Here is a 14,485-nt window from a genome sequence, read left to right on the forward strand (position 1 = left end):
AACTTCTTATTTAAAGATGCATGACAATCAATTATCATAATTACATAATTTGACATTAATTTTGTAAGCTCTTCCCATTGTTCATGGAATTTTTAATACTCTGGATTTTTTTTTTATGGCTTCGGTGACAAAAATAATACTTAACAATTGAAAAGCACGTAACATACATATATTTAAGTTAAACAGGAAGGAGGGGAACTAGTGGGTTAATAAAGCAGATAGGGAGAAGGAAGAATACAGAGGGAAGGAGGATTGCATGGTGAGAAAAATTTGCATGTGCATTCGCTGTATGTAAAATATATAGTGGTTTAAATGCTGGATGGCAGGGGAAAAGACAGCAGTCACAGAAAAGAAATTGTATTCAGCATTGTCAGCCTTGCACTTCCAAAAGCCTTTAGGGAGGTGATCCCTATTGTCTTACATAGGCTGTCCATGATTGTCATCACCTGTGGTCTGACTATACATACTGCTTCTGTTCAAGTGAAGTTTTTCTTTGCTCTCTTTGTCATGTAGTTATTTGCCAGCCTTAAACTCAAAAGCTTCCATCCTCCAATCACCTCCAATATGACTAAATACCCCCCTTGCTAGAGCCAGCAGCATACAACACCAAAGATACGTCTCAAACCATTTTTCCTGCTTATATGTAATTCGTTTAACCCAAGCAGAAACAAAACCGATCTGTTTTATGTGGCAGAAATGTCATGCTTATCATTAGGAAAGGTCATCTGAAATGATGATTTTTCCTCTGGCACAGACATGTTTACTCTACGAATTGTGCCCAGAGAACTCAGGGTTTTTATCTTCATCAGTTATAAATACTAATTTTAGTTGTTTTTTTTCTTTTGCAGGAATTCTTTATGGCACAATGACCTTAGAGCTTGGGGGAACAGTCAACATCACTTGTGAGAAAACTGGCTACAGTGCAACAATTGAATTCAAACTTAAGGTTAGTAAATGCTGTGAGTGGGCATAAGAATGTGAATGAGTATAATGAGTAAAAAAAAAAATATGGAAATTAGGTCACTCCTTAGATACAGTCTGATTTAATATGGAATTGTCTTTTTTGGAAACTGAGGAATTTTCACTTTAACTGCTACTATCCAGCTATGTGTATCTAGCAAATAGTGGTATTTTATTTATTTATTTATTTAAGAGGAATTATATTGTCCTCTTTTTTCTTAGTGTATTCTTCTGAGTCCAGAGTTTTTGTCTGAAATTTACAGCGCTGTCTTCATCTCTGGTGATAAGAGATGCAAGCATATTGCTAATGGTATGAATCTTAAGAGCACCACTACTGGGGAAAAAGCAAAGGTCTGTCTTATCTCCAGCGGTGGCAACAGTGTCTAGGAAAAGTGTAAGAACAGTGATCTGATCAGTGGTTCAGGTATTTTATGTATTGTTGTTAATACACCTTGGTGACTTTTAATTCTCTAAACATGTTCAGGGTCTCCTTTAAACTCCTGGAGAGCCATTGGAGGAGAACTCAGACCCAGGTTCCCCTCTTCTGTCTGGGGTAAACTTCAGTTGCTCGTTTTACCTCAAATAAAGATGATGCAAAGGCTTTGGCTAGCATTTATGTCAGCCTAATGCCCAGTGCTAAGCAACAGTTTGTATGGACTATTTTTGGCAGCTATGTATGCTGTAGGACCATCCCTCCACTCACAAAAGCTAAACAAAGGTTTCTAAACTAGTTATAGATGGCTTTCACTTCTGATAAATACATTTGCCATCTTTGAATCAGACACTGATTTAAAGCTGACCAAATAATTGTTAAGAAGTGTGCATATGGAGGGGGAAGCTGTATTCAGTTGAAATAATAGAGGAAACATAAAAGGAGGCTGTGTTGATATTTTGCCTCATCAGCCCACAGAATACATGTGCAGGTCATCAAAAAGGCCAAAGAAAATCCCAGACAATCAATTCTGTTGTTACTTAATCTCTAAGTAACAAATGGCCCTTGCCAAAGTGGTGAGATTAGCGTAGCAAATGACTATGCCCTCCAAGATTTCATTGTGTCATTGTTTTCTGCATTATTTTCTGTTCTCTTTCCACATTTCTTAGGCAATGCTTTTGCTCAGGAAATCCTTTAAGAACAGGGGAATGAGAGAACAACTTACTGTGGTTTTAGACTTGTTTTGGGGATTAAATAGGCAGAAGTTTTAATATTAAAAGTCACCAGGTCTGTTTGCATCACATTTCTTCATTTTTTTTTTTCCTTAATACTAAACATAAATGCAAAAATAAATCTGTATTAAAATAAACATGAAAGCATTTCTTTTTGTTCTGCAGCCTTTTTTGGGTAACAATGACAGTGTTAACCAAATATCAGGGAAAATTAAGCTTGGCAAAGAAGTTCTGGCTATTTTGGAGGGTCACTGGGTAAGTAGTGATTGATGAGACTTTATATTCTGGCTGATAGTTGGGATGGGTGAAATAGCACTTAGTTACAAAAAAAAAAGACTTAATCTTTAAAAAGGAGTTGATTACCACTTTTATAGAAAGTATCTATAGTTAGTTTTCAAGAAAGTATAGAATCAACATAGTATTATTTGCAGCTGTTAAAAGGTGGAAAAGTTGTGTAAGTTTGAGTAGTTAAGAAAGTACATTTCAGCTTGTGAAATCTTTTTATTATATGTGTTAGTGCTAGGAAAGAATGGTTATGGCACCAGCATGAAGTGTTTATACTTGTTTCAGTTCTGGTGAGGCAACACTGGCACCGCTGATTGATTCATTGCAACTCTGCTCCATATCAGAACTGAATTTTAAAGTTACCGTATCTAATTGTTCTTAACTACATTCATTCAAATGAAAGAAAATTCTCATTTTAAAAAAAAGGCCTGTTTCTCCCTTTTGTGTTATTTTGGCACTCTGAGATTATTACAGTTAAGGTAACTGAATTATATATTTTACAGGACAGTGAAGTTACTATTAGTGAGAAGAAGACAGATGTCTCAGAGACATTCTGGAACCCAACGTCTGATATCAAGCAGCGTAGATTACCTAGGTACACAGTGAAGTTTGAAGAGCAAGATGACTTTGAGTCAGAGAAGTAAGTTCATTTTAGAACCATGTATAGTTATTTTGACAAAATAAAGCACATCATCTTCTCCAAAATATGAACAGATTGTTTCTTTCTTTCGCCTGTTTGTTGTTTTTTTCCTGTAAAACAAGAAAGCAACACTGTTAAATACAAGATTTACAAACCTTACAATCATGGGAAGTCTTGATGGAAATGTTGTAGATAAAACATACATTACAACATGGTAATATTATTTTTAGAGGGTGTTCCATTTATTTAACCTATAACTAAGGAAATGTTTCCAGTTATTTGCCAAGCATATCGTAACTCTCTACTTGTTTGTCAGGCTTTGGCAACAAGTGACAAGAGCAATAAATAATAAAGACCAAACAGAAGCTACTCAAGAGAAATATGTTCTGGAAGAAGCTCAGAGAAAGAGTGCCAAAGAGAGGAAGCTTAAGGGTGAAGAGTGGACATGCAAACTGTTTGATCAGGATTCAGTCACAGGCGAATGGCACTACAAATATGCAGAGTGAGTCCTGATGTGCTTGTTACAAAAACTGCTTGTTAATTCCTTGTTAGTGTTGCTGAGCCTCTTCCTATAGTTTCAGAAGCAAAAGAACGTGGATATTCAGCTCAGCTCAAACTTGTGAAATATGCAGTGCTACCTGATATTCTTACTCATGCGCTTTAATTCAAATGCATAATTTTTTAGCTGAACTTGACTGGCCCTTTTAGTGTTGAAGAGGCAGGGATTGCTAATGTAGTAAGCCATGTTTCATGTAACCACTGCAATGGGCTTTTTTTTTTTTTATCTTTATGTGCCTCTACAAATTCATGCTATGTTCTAGAGTTTCTTGGCCATGGCACTTTGGGATGATGTATTGTGCTCATTTCTTCCCCTCTCCCAGGCTGACCAAAGCAGCTACACAGATTTTCCCAGACTGGAAAATATGGTACATACAGGCATACCAACTGGAAGTCAAAAAAAATCTAGTGTCTGAAAGTCAGAAAAGCCTGTGCTTAATTGAGCTGAACTCTGAGAATAACATGTTTGCAGCAATGTTAATGCTGGGACCAGGTGGTTCAGATCAGCTGTCAGATGTGGACTGCACATATGAGTGTCTGTAGATCTCTTTGCATGATGGTCTGGATGAGAAAATGAAGACATAGGTGTCTCCCTGACTGCTGGGATGCATTCTCTGTTCTTGCCACTGTTTGCAAAAGTCAGCTTGGAGCCTAGCCCTTTACTACCGAAAACATTCTGCCTCAGGGAATTCCCGAGGGAATGCTCTGTGAAACACCTTGGTTTGAACCTTCTAGTGCTCTTGATGCCTGTTCTTGGAAGAGTTGTGAACAGTGCAGCTGAACTGACTGCCTATACCATTGAACCCTGTGTCTAACCATCAGGAAAAGTACTGCACTTTAGACCTGTTAGGTCTTAAAAGCTTCAGGGGATAGTCTGTTTTGTTACTTTGCATTATTTCATGTCTCCTTGAGGCCTTGCGGTTGAAGGAGGCACCATGGAAATTTTGCTGTGTGATAGAAAGCAGTCTATGCTGTCAGCAGTCTCCAGACAAAACTGCTGTCTCCTTTTACACATACAGTGCTGGCTCACCACCTCATCCATGTAGAGAGCTGTCTTTCACACTTACTGTGAAAGATGCATTCAGTGAGCTGTGGCATTTGTTAAAGTATCTGGGTTACAGATACAAAAGACCTTTGGGAGAGCATTGCCTAGTTTTGAACCCAGTTACCTATGATATTGAATTTGTCAGGTTATGCTAAGATGTAAATGCAGGTTTGTGGTCTGAAACAGCTACAAACTTTTTAGAAGGCATACGGGAGGAGATGAAAGGAAGTCCATGCTTAATCTACTCTCACTAAAGCTGTGCATCAGAACAATCTTCCCACAGCTGGCTTGCAGTTTGTATCCTGAAAAGGCTGTAATTAGTGAGAATGTCAGTCTTTGCCTTTGGCAGCTGCTTGTTCTCCAGTGAGCTGTGTGTGCTCATAACTGTATATTTATTTATTTATTTATTTATTTATTTTTAATTCTCTGTCAGCCTGCACTTGGAAAAGCACTCTTGGAAAATCAGAACAAGAAAACTGTGTGTAGCTCATAGTACCTCTTGAAACCAGTTTTGATTAACGTTAGCCACTTTGGGATGAAAACAGGTTTGAAGTCACTGATTCTTAACCTCTCCTTCCCAGGCATCTTCTAAAAAGAACAAAAAAAAAGAAAAGCAGGCCAAAATAACAATATGTTTTTAAATCCCCCAATTTCCCTGTAATTGTAAAATAATAACTGTACGTTAATCAGAGGATTTTTTCTTTTTTTTCTTCTTTTTGAAGCAGAAAACCTCTCCATGTTTGACAAATACATATCACTAGCCAGATAAATTCAGACTGATATTGTTGGTTAATTCAATAGTTCGTATTCCTACCAGCTGGCTGAGAGTTGTTGGATGTAAAGCGTAATTTTTTTTTACTTTCTTGGCTCTTCAGGTTAGGACTGGGCTGTAGGTGGTATTAATCAATTATATTTGCTTTGTCTAGTACCAGACCATGGGACCCTTTGAATGATATGATCCAATTTGAAAAAGATGGCACCATCCAAACAAAAGTTCGACATCGGACACCAATGGTATGTTCCAGGTCTATTAGTGCACGCAGCAAGATCCAGGGACTTGTATATATTGTATTATGTGTGCAAAGGTCATCAAAGCGTTGGGAGCAATGAGAAATGTTGTTGTGATCCTACAAAAAAGTAGTTTACCCAGTCCATAGTTTTAACTTCTGTGTTGCATCCTAAGCAGTAGAAATTCCTTAATTGGATAGGAATATAAAATAACCAAACTTGAACTCAACAGTTTAATATGTATTTTCCTTTAAATGGGAAGATGCAAAAAGCGCTGATACATCAGAAATTTTAACTTGGGCTTTTATTGGGTATTAGTTGCTTTTAACTATTACTATTAGAATGTGCTGCTTTGCTACAGTGCTGGTTCTCTGAAATAATTCATAAGTTTATCAATTGTAGGTTAGTGTTCCAAAAGTCAAACGAAAGCCAGCTGGCCAGAAGAAAGGAGAGTGTGGTTTCTCATCCCCAGAGCCTGATAACCAGGATTCCTCTGGGAGTGAAGGTAGGACAAGATGTATTTGCATACAGAAGTAATAAATGTATTTGACAGAGTTCTGTAGTCACACATACACTTCTTATCTTCATGTTTGTATTATAAAATAATGTACACTTTAGATCATAGTTCTATCTAAGCACCTTCTGGAAAAACAGAAGGAGCAGAAGGGCTCAGCTCATGGTGTTAATTGCAAGCTTTCCTGTCCTTTTCAACATCAGTACGTAGCATAGGTGGGCTTAAGTGCTGCACATAAGTGTGTTTGGGGGGCAGATGTGTCTGTAAGCTCTATTCTTTCTTAAAACAAGATGAATTGTTTTAATTTGTAGATCATTGTGTTGCTAGAAGGTAGATTTGTATGAGTGTTGGAATGCACTGTGCTCAAAACACAGTGGTTTAAGATACTTCAAGTGCTTAACTTGCTGTTGTGTGCTATAGATTACTGAAATAAAGCTTTAGTTTTCAATAGAAGCTTAGTTAGAAAAGTTTATTCTCATTTTTGCAACTGGTTTAGTTTGTCATTGGTACTTTCTTCCTTTTTTGACTTACACCTCTGAATTACATCTGGCTTTTGTATATTTCTAGCACAACTTCTGAAGCATAACACAAGAATAAGGAAAAAAGGGGCAGACCTTGGTGAACTGCAGAGTGCCATTGAATCTATAAAGGAGACACAAGAAGAAATTAAAAGGTAGTACTAAATTAAACACTTTAAAATGGCTTAGAACATACTAATTTTCTAGCTTTTCTTCCTTGGAGGCTGGGATGTATCTTTCTGCGTTAGAACCTTGATGTCTTTAAACTATCCTCCTTCCCAAATTTTGGTTGCTCATTGATGTTTCAGAATTTTCCTCAAAAAACATCTTCTGTATGGAGCCCTAACACACTAGAAAATGCCAAATTGTCTAGAATGTCATTTACAGGATATTATTTTCTATTTTACAGGGACATTATGGCTCTGCGAAACAGAGTCACTTCTAATGCACCACCTGTGGACTACCATTTCTTGCAGTTTAAGCACTATGTCTTCATTTCAGTCGTGGTTCTGCTACAGCTTGCCATTAATTTCTTGTTCAAATAAGAAGTGTGAACAAGGGCCTTTCTGAACTGGAATGATCAAACTGTTACTGGGGACCATATTTTAAGTCAGACTTTAAATGATGCAATATTGTCTAAAAGAGCCCTGTAGCAACAGCTTACAGAACTTTGCCTCAGCATCCATGGTTCAGCATCATACTCCCATCTACCCAGTTGAAGTAAGAATTGTGTAAGTGCCAGTACACTCTTGCTCCTGGTGTGTGCCTCTGTCTCACAGACATACGACATCAGCCTTGTGTTTTCTATTATGTCATACGCTGTGTACTGATGAATCTTCACCACAGACTAGATGAAGTTGAGAATTCAGAGGTCAGACCCTGTAGGTAGGATGCAATTCCCATTACGGTAGAATGATAAACAAGCATACTTTGTTACATTTAAACTTCCCATTTTTGTAAAGAAGGAACTTTTGAAGTAGCCAACAGTTTTTGTAAATGGCATTGAGTGTTTGGAAGTAAACTTTTGTGTAAGGTCAAACAAACACATTATTATACAAAGATAATGAACGTCAGGAACTAGCAGAAAGCTGAAGTCTTTGGGAATTCTGCAGTGTAATGTCCTTGATTTGTTTTGGAAGTATGAGTTTTTACTACAGTGGCTTGTAAGCCAGCTGTTTTATTTTTATAGTTTTAGAATTTCTGATTCTTCATAAAGACATTCCTGCATCTACTGTACAGAGCACCTTTTTAACAGTGCAGCACCTGGGAAGGAACTGTCTTAGTCCACTCTCTCACATGTTGTAAATGTCAAGGATTTTATGGTATGTTTGCAAGTCTTGATAGATCTGCAACTTTGAATTTACGTTTGTGTACAGCCTTCTCACAATAAGCAGACAGACTGCTGATTGCAGGACTTTCTTCTACTGGAAACAAAATGTGAAGATGCAGAGGTGTGCTTGGTGTCTAGCTTGACTTGAACCTCCCAAAAGGCAGACGACATAGAACAGAATTCGGGCACCATCATGAGTTCCCTTGCAAGTGAAAATGTGCATGTTTACAAGGGAAAGTCTTCAGAGGTTGTGGGATGGCTGACTATACACATATCAAAGCAAATGAGAGTGAAACCCTAAGTCTTTGTTAAATGCCTCCTTACTGCAGTATATACTACCTAGCAGAACACACAGATGCACCTATTCATTATGCTGTAGCTATACTTATTAATGTGAAGCTCAAGTTTCAATTTAAAACCAGGGTTTCTAACATTTTTGTTTGAAGAAATATATGCATGTATAGAACTTGTATAATTCAAGCAAAAAGGTTTAGTGCCAGTGTTTATCTGGCGAATTCCTTAGGCCAGTGAAGCATACCAAGTCAAAAAGGGGCTGTAATATTGTAGAGGTACTCTCAGTAACCCAGATGAGGCAACAGGAGGACAGGTGGCATAATGCAAAGGGCAGCCAAGTTTGTTTTTAGAGGATCTGCTCAGAAATCAAATCCATCCCAGGCAGTGGAACAGTTCAGGGGCCACATTTGGCTTTTTGCTATGGCCTGGTTACCCCTATTCTCTTGGGTGGCCTCCCTAACTCTCTGGTCTGCATCAGTCTCACTAGTATTTAGTACAGCTACTATTTAGTTGTTTATTCATCTAGCTCGTACATCGCTGTGGCTGATACCTTCACACACCTCCCCTCTCTTTTACCTTTTGTTTGTTTAAGCAAGAAACCTAAGTTTTGTGCTTAAGCAGTCAACTTCAGCTTATTTCTTACAGCTGCATATTAGCATAATTTGGTCTTGAGTAATTTTCTGGCATGTGGTACCTTAACGAGAGTGATCTTGCATAGGTGGGCAAGACCAAACTTAATTGGACTTCTATCTATCTGCATTATATCTACAGCTGATGAGGTAAAATTTGTGAATGTACAAAGTCCCCAAGTTAAGTCTCTAAACAGAAACTGAAGTCATTAGCCATGTATAAAATGGCATAAAGCAAGCAGAATATTACAGAATAGATGTTCTCAGCCTGGAATTTGGCCATTCATTATCACGTTTAGATGTCAAAGCTCTACGCGTCTTAAGATCCATTGCAACAAGCCTTTAACCATACTCTGTATGAGAGTAATACAGGAAGAAACAAGTGAGCATCTGGGCAGTAACTTCAATCCCCTAAAATAACACTGCTAAATTTGCAGTGCTGAAACTCTTGGCTAATAGTTACAAGCTTTTATTTCCCTTGTAAATAGAAATATCCTTCTGCCCTTTCATGTCAGTTTTTTTAATCACTTCTATTCAAGATCAGTTAATAACACAGTCTGCATGTATTTTTACACAGACTGCATGGTAGTAACTGGATTTGCCTCAGCCAGCTGGCTGGCAGCATGGTGCTGGACAATGTCAGACTAAATAGATACTCTGTATCTGAAGTTCATATTCAGTTCAAGATTAAGTGACTTGAACAGAGTCAGAGAAAACACCTGTGCTTATTTTCAGCTTATTTTTTTATTCTGTTGTAAAAGCTGTTTTAGTGATGATCCACAAAGGCAAAGGATGTATGATGAAACTTCTGGAAAAGTAACACTGCAGCCTCTGCTCGGCTATGTTAGATAACTAGTATTCTGGAAAGTGCATCAAAATCGTAGGAATTCCCGTTTTGCTGGGGTTTGTATGATGTTTCCCCATGCGAATAGAACAAAGAAATCTCTTGCCTGATTTTTACCATACAGCTTTGTCACAGGCATGTATGAAGCCTTTTCCTCAGCACATCACCATTCTCCTGGTTAACCACAATGTGTGGCCGATCTTGACTATTATGTACTTGAGACTGAGCTCTGCACACTATTACAAAATTGGGTTGTACAGTTTGCAGATGTGTGAGGGCTGTGACCTCCTCCTAGTTTTTAAAGTCTAAACCGGCCCGTTTCCACACTTGTTTGGGGGTTTCCTTGTACAGGAAATACTTTCAGAACACCTTGCCATGTGCTTTTGTTGAGTTTGGTTTGTTTGTTGGTTTTTTTCAAATGCACTCTAAGCCTTTAATCTGCCATTTAGGTACAGATTGCTTAGTTAGGTAGAAATGACCTAAGGTAAGAAAAAGCAAAATGCGAAATGTAGCAAAGATCAGTTTTAGCAGCAGATGATGTTCTGTATGTCACATGTGGATTCCTTTTAAATTAATACATAAATGAGGGGTATATCCTGGTAGTGTCCCCACCTGGCACCCCCAGCTAAATCTCCTAAATCATTTGAAAGGTTGTCCCTTAAACTGTAATGATGGTGATTTCTTCCTCCTTTTTTTTATTGTTATTTGCTGCCCTCCTGTGCCTTTGGCAAATTATGTTTTGTTTTACTAGACTGGTGTGTATGAAACAGTTTGCATCCTATGTTTTGTATTGTTTCTTAAATGCTATCACTTTACCACTGTTTGTGTAAATAACAAGTATTCCGTTCATCTGGAAGTTTCAATTACTGTTATTTCAAGGGAATCCTCAAATCACAGAAAACTTAGCAGGTATTCCAGTATTGTAAACAGTGCCTTCTTGATGGGTTTCTTGCTGTTCTAAGACATGTAAAGAAGGTATGTCAAGTTTGTGCCATATATAGTATCCGGCGTTCTGTGAGGGCTTTTGTGTCGGAAAACTGACTTTCCCGCTTACTCAGCCGCTGAAGGAGAACGGCAACTATTAAAACACACTGAATTCTTTCTCTCTGGCGAGCCAGGAGTGGAGGATGAGGGGCGTCAGATACAGTGAAGTTGCCGGAATTACAGAAACAGCCATAACACACACACACACACACACACACAAGGACAAATTATTTCGGCTTTTTACTGTTAATATGCCCGCTGCGGTTGCTGTCCTTTCCCTTCGCCAAGCGGGAACGTCAGTCTCCGCGACACAGAGCCCACCCTTTCCATGTGATTCTGCCGCCGTTACCGCGCTGTACGTCGCCGGGTCTCGCGGTTTGTTGAAGGTGTTTGAACTGTTAAGGCGGGCCGCCGCCACACTCAATAAAGTCATGTCGCGCCTACGCGCCGCTCTTCCGTCTCGGGCCAAGGCCCGCACCCCTCTACCCCTGCAGGGCACAGGCCCAGGTCCCGGTCCCGACCTCCTTCGCGGCGTCCCATCCCGCGGTGCGCGTGACGCGCGGCGGAAGGGGCGGTGCGGCGCAGAGCGGCGGTTGCCATGGCGCGGCTGCTGGAGCCTCGGTGGCTGGCGCAGGAAGCGGAGGCTCTGGCGGGCGCTGTGCGCGGCGCCCTGGGGCCGCGGGGCGGGCGGGCGCTACTGGTGCGGGCCACCGGGGAGGCGGTGCTCACACGGGACGGGCGGTGCCTCCTCGAGGCGCTCAGCCTGGAGCCGCCGACGGCCAGGTACGGGGCGGGGCTGGGCTGGGGCGGGGCGAGGGGTGCGGTCCCGTTAACAGCCGCTGTACCCGCAGGATGATGGTGGCGTGTGCCTGCAGCTGCCGGGCCGCGACGGGGGACGGCGCTAAGACGTTCGTTATATTGCTGGCCGGCGTGCTGCGAGGCCTGTGTGCGGCGGGCGGCGGCCTGCGGCGGGCGCTGCAGGCCTTCGAGGGGCAGGTGCTGGAGCGGGCCATGGCGCTGGGCGTGCGGCGGCACCTCCTGACGGCGCTGGCAGGGCGGCAGGAGGAGGCTGAGCCGGCCGGCCTGGAGGCGCTGCTGGAGGCCTACCTGGCCGGCCGGCTGGGGCCGGGCGAGCGGCGGCGCCTGGTGCGGCTTTGCTCCGAGTACTACTGCCGCTGCGCCCCGGCCGCCGCCACCCGCCCGCAGGCGCTGCGCCTCCTCGGCCGTCGGTTCGCGGAGCTACACGCCGCCGTGGCCGGCCTCCCCGTGTCGAGCTCTAGGGTCCTGCCCGGGCTCGTACTCCGCAGGGACTTCGCGACCTACTGCTCGGCAGGAGGGGAGCTGCGGGCCCTGCTCGTCACCGAGCCCCTCCGACCCGCCCTCTCGGCCCCCGGGGCTGAGTTTGTTGTCGACTCCGAGGGTCAGTATCACGCTTCCGTTCAGTGGATCGCAAGGAGGACAGAAGCCTTAATGAAACAATTGAAGAGCAACAACATTAAGCTGTTACTGTCGAGTGTGAAGCAGGAGGAAGTAGTTATTTACTATGCGAAATTATACGGTATATCTGTGGTAGAGTGTTTATCATCGGAAGAAATGGCCCTTATTTGTGAAATTACAGGAGTATCGCCTTGTGCACCTTTTGGTGATAACATGTGCGGAGAAATCACGGAAACCGCAGTGGCAACATTTTGCCAGCCCTTGCTGCTCGGCTCAAAGAGATGCGTTCACATTGGCTTTACCAGTATGTGCACCTTTCAGCCCCATTGCCTCATTCTTTGTGGGCCAGTCGATAGTGTTAATGAGCAGCACGCTGCAGCTTTTCAAGAGGCATTTATAATGCTGCAGCAGCTATTTAAAACAGTTGAACAGAGGGAGGAATACAAAGCAGAAGGCGAAAGTCAGAGTGAAGCCTCAGGTGTTTGCAGTTGGCATTTTTCAGCTACTCAGATGCAACTTGCAATAGAAAATAATTGTTGTAACAGTACTCAGGTTTCCGAATGTCAATCAAAAGCACATAGGGATGTAGCAGAGACACAGACTGTAGACCCAGATTCGCAGGTATGTAATAATCCAGCATGTGTGCAAACAGACTTGCAAATGCCTTCAAATCCCATCTTGCACATCGAGGAACTAAGTGGTGCCAGTGAAGGAGATGGCTCTTCACGAGGTGTACAGAAACCGCATGCAAAATGTGAGCATTTGGGTGCCATGCACGAGAACTATAAAAATGGTTCACTTGTGGACAGTCAGAAGCACCAGAGCACTGCTGTATTAGCATGTAATGCTAATGCAGACACTGCATGTGAAAGCCTAGATGTTGGCAAAGACTTAGAGAAAAACAGTGGCAATATAGTCACATTAAAACATGGAAAGAGTTGTGTAAGTACTGCACAGAATTATTCTGGCTCCCTCATAAAAGCAGGATCAGTTTTGCCAGTAGGAGGTTACTTTGAAGTCCTGTTACATTATTATATTCAGTACTATGCAAAACAGTTTCAGCAGTCAGAGGTAGCTGTTGTGTCTAATATAGTTGCTGATGCTCTGCTAAGTATTCCCAAGTCCTTGTACGGGACAACAGAAGGAAACAGCTTTAACAAATTCTATTTTGGAGCCATAAATGCACTCAGAAAAAATGAACCACTGCCTATGAATGGGAAAGGCTTAGAATCAGTGTATTGCAAATACCACTTAGTCATCTCAGTTCTTCATTGTGTTACAGAGCTGCTCTCCATAGATTTAATAATTGGTGTTAAGCGGCCACTGCAAAAAGCTGAGGATTATGACTCAGAGAATGACTTCTGAAATCTCTTAATAAAGAATGTTTTCCATTATGTGTTTTTCCTGTGCCATCTTGTCGAAAGGTTGCATCTCAAAGTCAGTGCTAGAGAATGAAAGATACTTTTATAGACCCAGAGACCTAACGTGCTGCTTTCTTCTAAGAAGAAAAGGAATAGAAAGGCTCACCAGCTGAGATTTGTGAAAAACTGGGTTGTGCGCTTGCAAGTTATAAGCGCCGGGGGATTTTTTAGCCTTCGTAACAGGCTGGATTGAATGTTAAATAAAACTATTTTTGTATATATTGTGGTTTCAAATGTAATGGGAAAAATAGAACTGTTGTTGGTCTGTTCAGTGTAGGACAGGCAGAGGTAGGCCACTGCAGCATATCCCCGTGAAGAATTTTCTCATCTGACAGAAGATGCAGCATTTGTATCCTTCATTGAGTCTGCTTCAGTCGGACCACTAGAGATAATAATTTCATATCGTGACTGGCTGGCATTTGCTCTGGTAAATTAGTTTGTGTGACATTACTTAGTACAACTATTAATTTCAACTATGCTGGGATGAGTTGTGTTGTTACTATCAAAGGCTGTGTGAAAGTTTGCATAATGCAGTTTTGTGTGAAAAACCTGAGGTGATTTTTCAGTTCAGACTTTGACCATTCAGGATTTTATTGTGGCTTTTTTGGTTTGTTTTCTTTTTCTCCTCCTTCCCCCCCCCCAAGATTTCCACCCTGATAAGAGTTTCTTTCAGTTCCATATCACCTGGATGTCAATACACCTCCCTTTCTGCTGTGTCTTAACAGCTACAGGTTTGGTGGGGGAGGCTTTTGAGGTACTGAACAGTTGCAGCTGATAGCAGTATCACCTTGTTTCTCTGTTCCATTGCCAGTACTGAGTAATGCTTAGAATTAACTGTTTTTTTTTAGTCTGCC

General features: G+C 41.4%; 2 protein-coding genes across 9 annotated transcripts in view; both read left to right on the forward strand.

The window, feature by feature from the left end:
- OSBPL8 (oxysterol binding protein like 8) overlaps window positions 1-8,812 on the forward strand; it is a 59,538-nt gene extending 50,726 nt beyond the window's left edge. For all 8 annotated transcript variants that reach the window (XM_057429513.1, XM_057429510.1, XM_057429518.1 and 5 more), the window contains 8 exons: window positions 849-946; window positions 2,290-2,379; window positions 2,913-3,049; window positions 3,366-3,551; window positions 5,579-5,666; window positions 6,063-6,165; window positions 6,742-6,847; window positions 7,102-8,812. In XM_057429513.1, coding sequence (XP_057285496.1) covers window positions 849-946; window positions 2,290-2,379; window positions 2,913-3,049; window positions 3,366-3,551; window positions 5,579-5,666; window positions 6,063-6,165; window positions 6,742-6,847; window positions 7,102-7,237 — 944 coding nt within the window. In that variant the 3' untranslated portion in view covers window positions 7,238-8,812. The remainder of the gene's footprint in view (window positions 1-848; window positions 947-2,289; window positions 2,380-2,912; window positions 3,050-3,365; window positions 3,552-5,578; window positions 5,667-6,062; window positions 6,166-6,741; window positions 6,848-7,101) is intronic.
- Window positions 8,813-11,371: 2,559 nt separating this feature from the next.
- Window positions 11,372-13,681, forward strand: BBS10 (Bardet-Biedl syndrome 10). The gene is made up of 2 exons (XM_057429355.1): window positions 11,372-11,556; window positions 11,625-13,681. Exons 1-2 carry the CDS (start codon window positions 11,372-11,374, stop codon window positions 13,573-13,575), a joined length of 2,136 nt encoding a protein of 711 aa, XP_057285338.1. The 3' UTR covers window positions 13,576-13,681.
- Window positions 13,682-14,485: the final 804 nt, after the last annotated feature.

Source organism: Pezoporus wallicus, unplaced genomic scaffold (assembly GCF_028554395.1).
Source record: "Pezoporus wallicus isolate ANWC-B61680 ecotype Strahan unplaced genomic scaffold, APGP_CSIRO_Pwel_v1 contig_5069, whole genome shotgun sequence".
Lineage (NCBI taxonomy): Eukaryota > Metazoa > Chordata > Aves > Psittaciformes > Psittacidae > Pezoporus > Pezoporus wallicus.

Coding starts and splice junctions, on each gene's coding strand:
- BBS10 (XM_057429355.1), top strand. CDS start 11,372: ATGGCGCGGCTGCTGGAGCCTCGGTGGCTGGCGCAGGAAGCGGAGGCT. Junction 11,557..11,624: donor CTGGAGCCGCCGACGGCCAG/GTACGGGGCGGG, acceptor CTGTACCCGCAG/GATGATGGTGGCGTGTGCCT.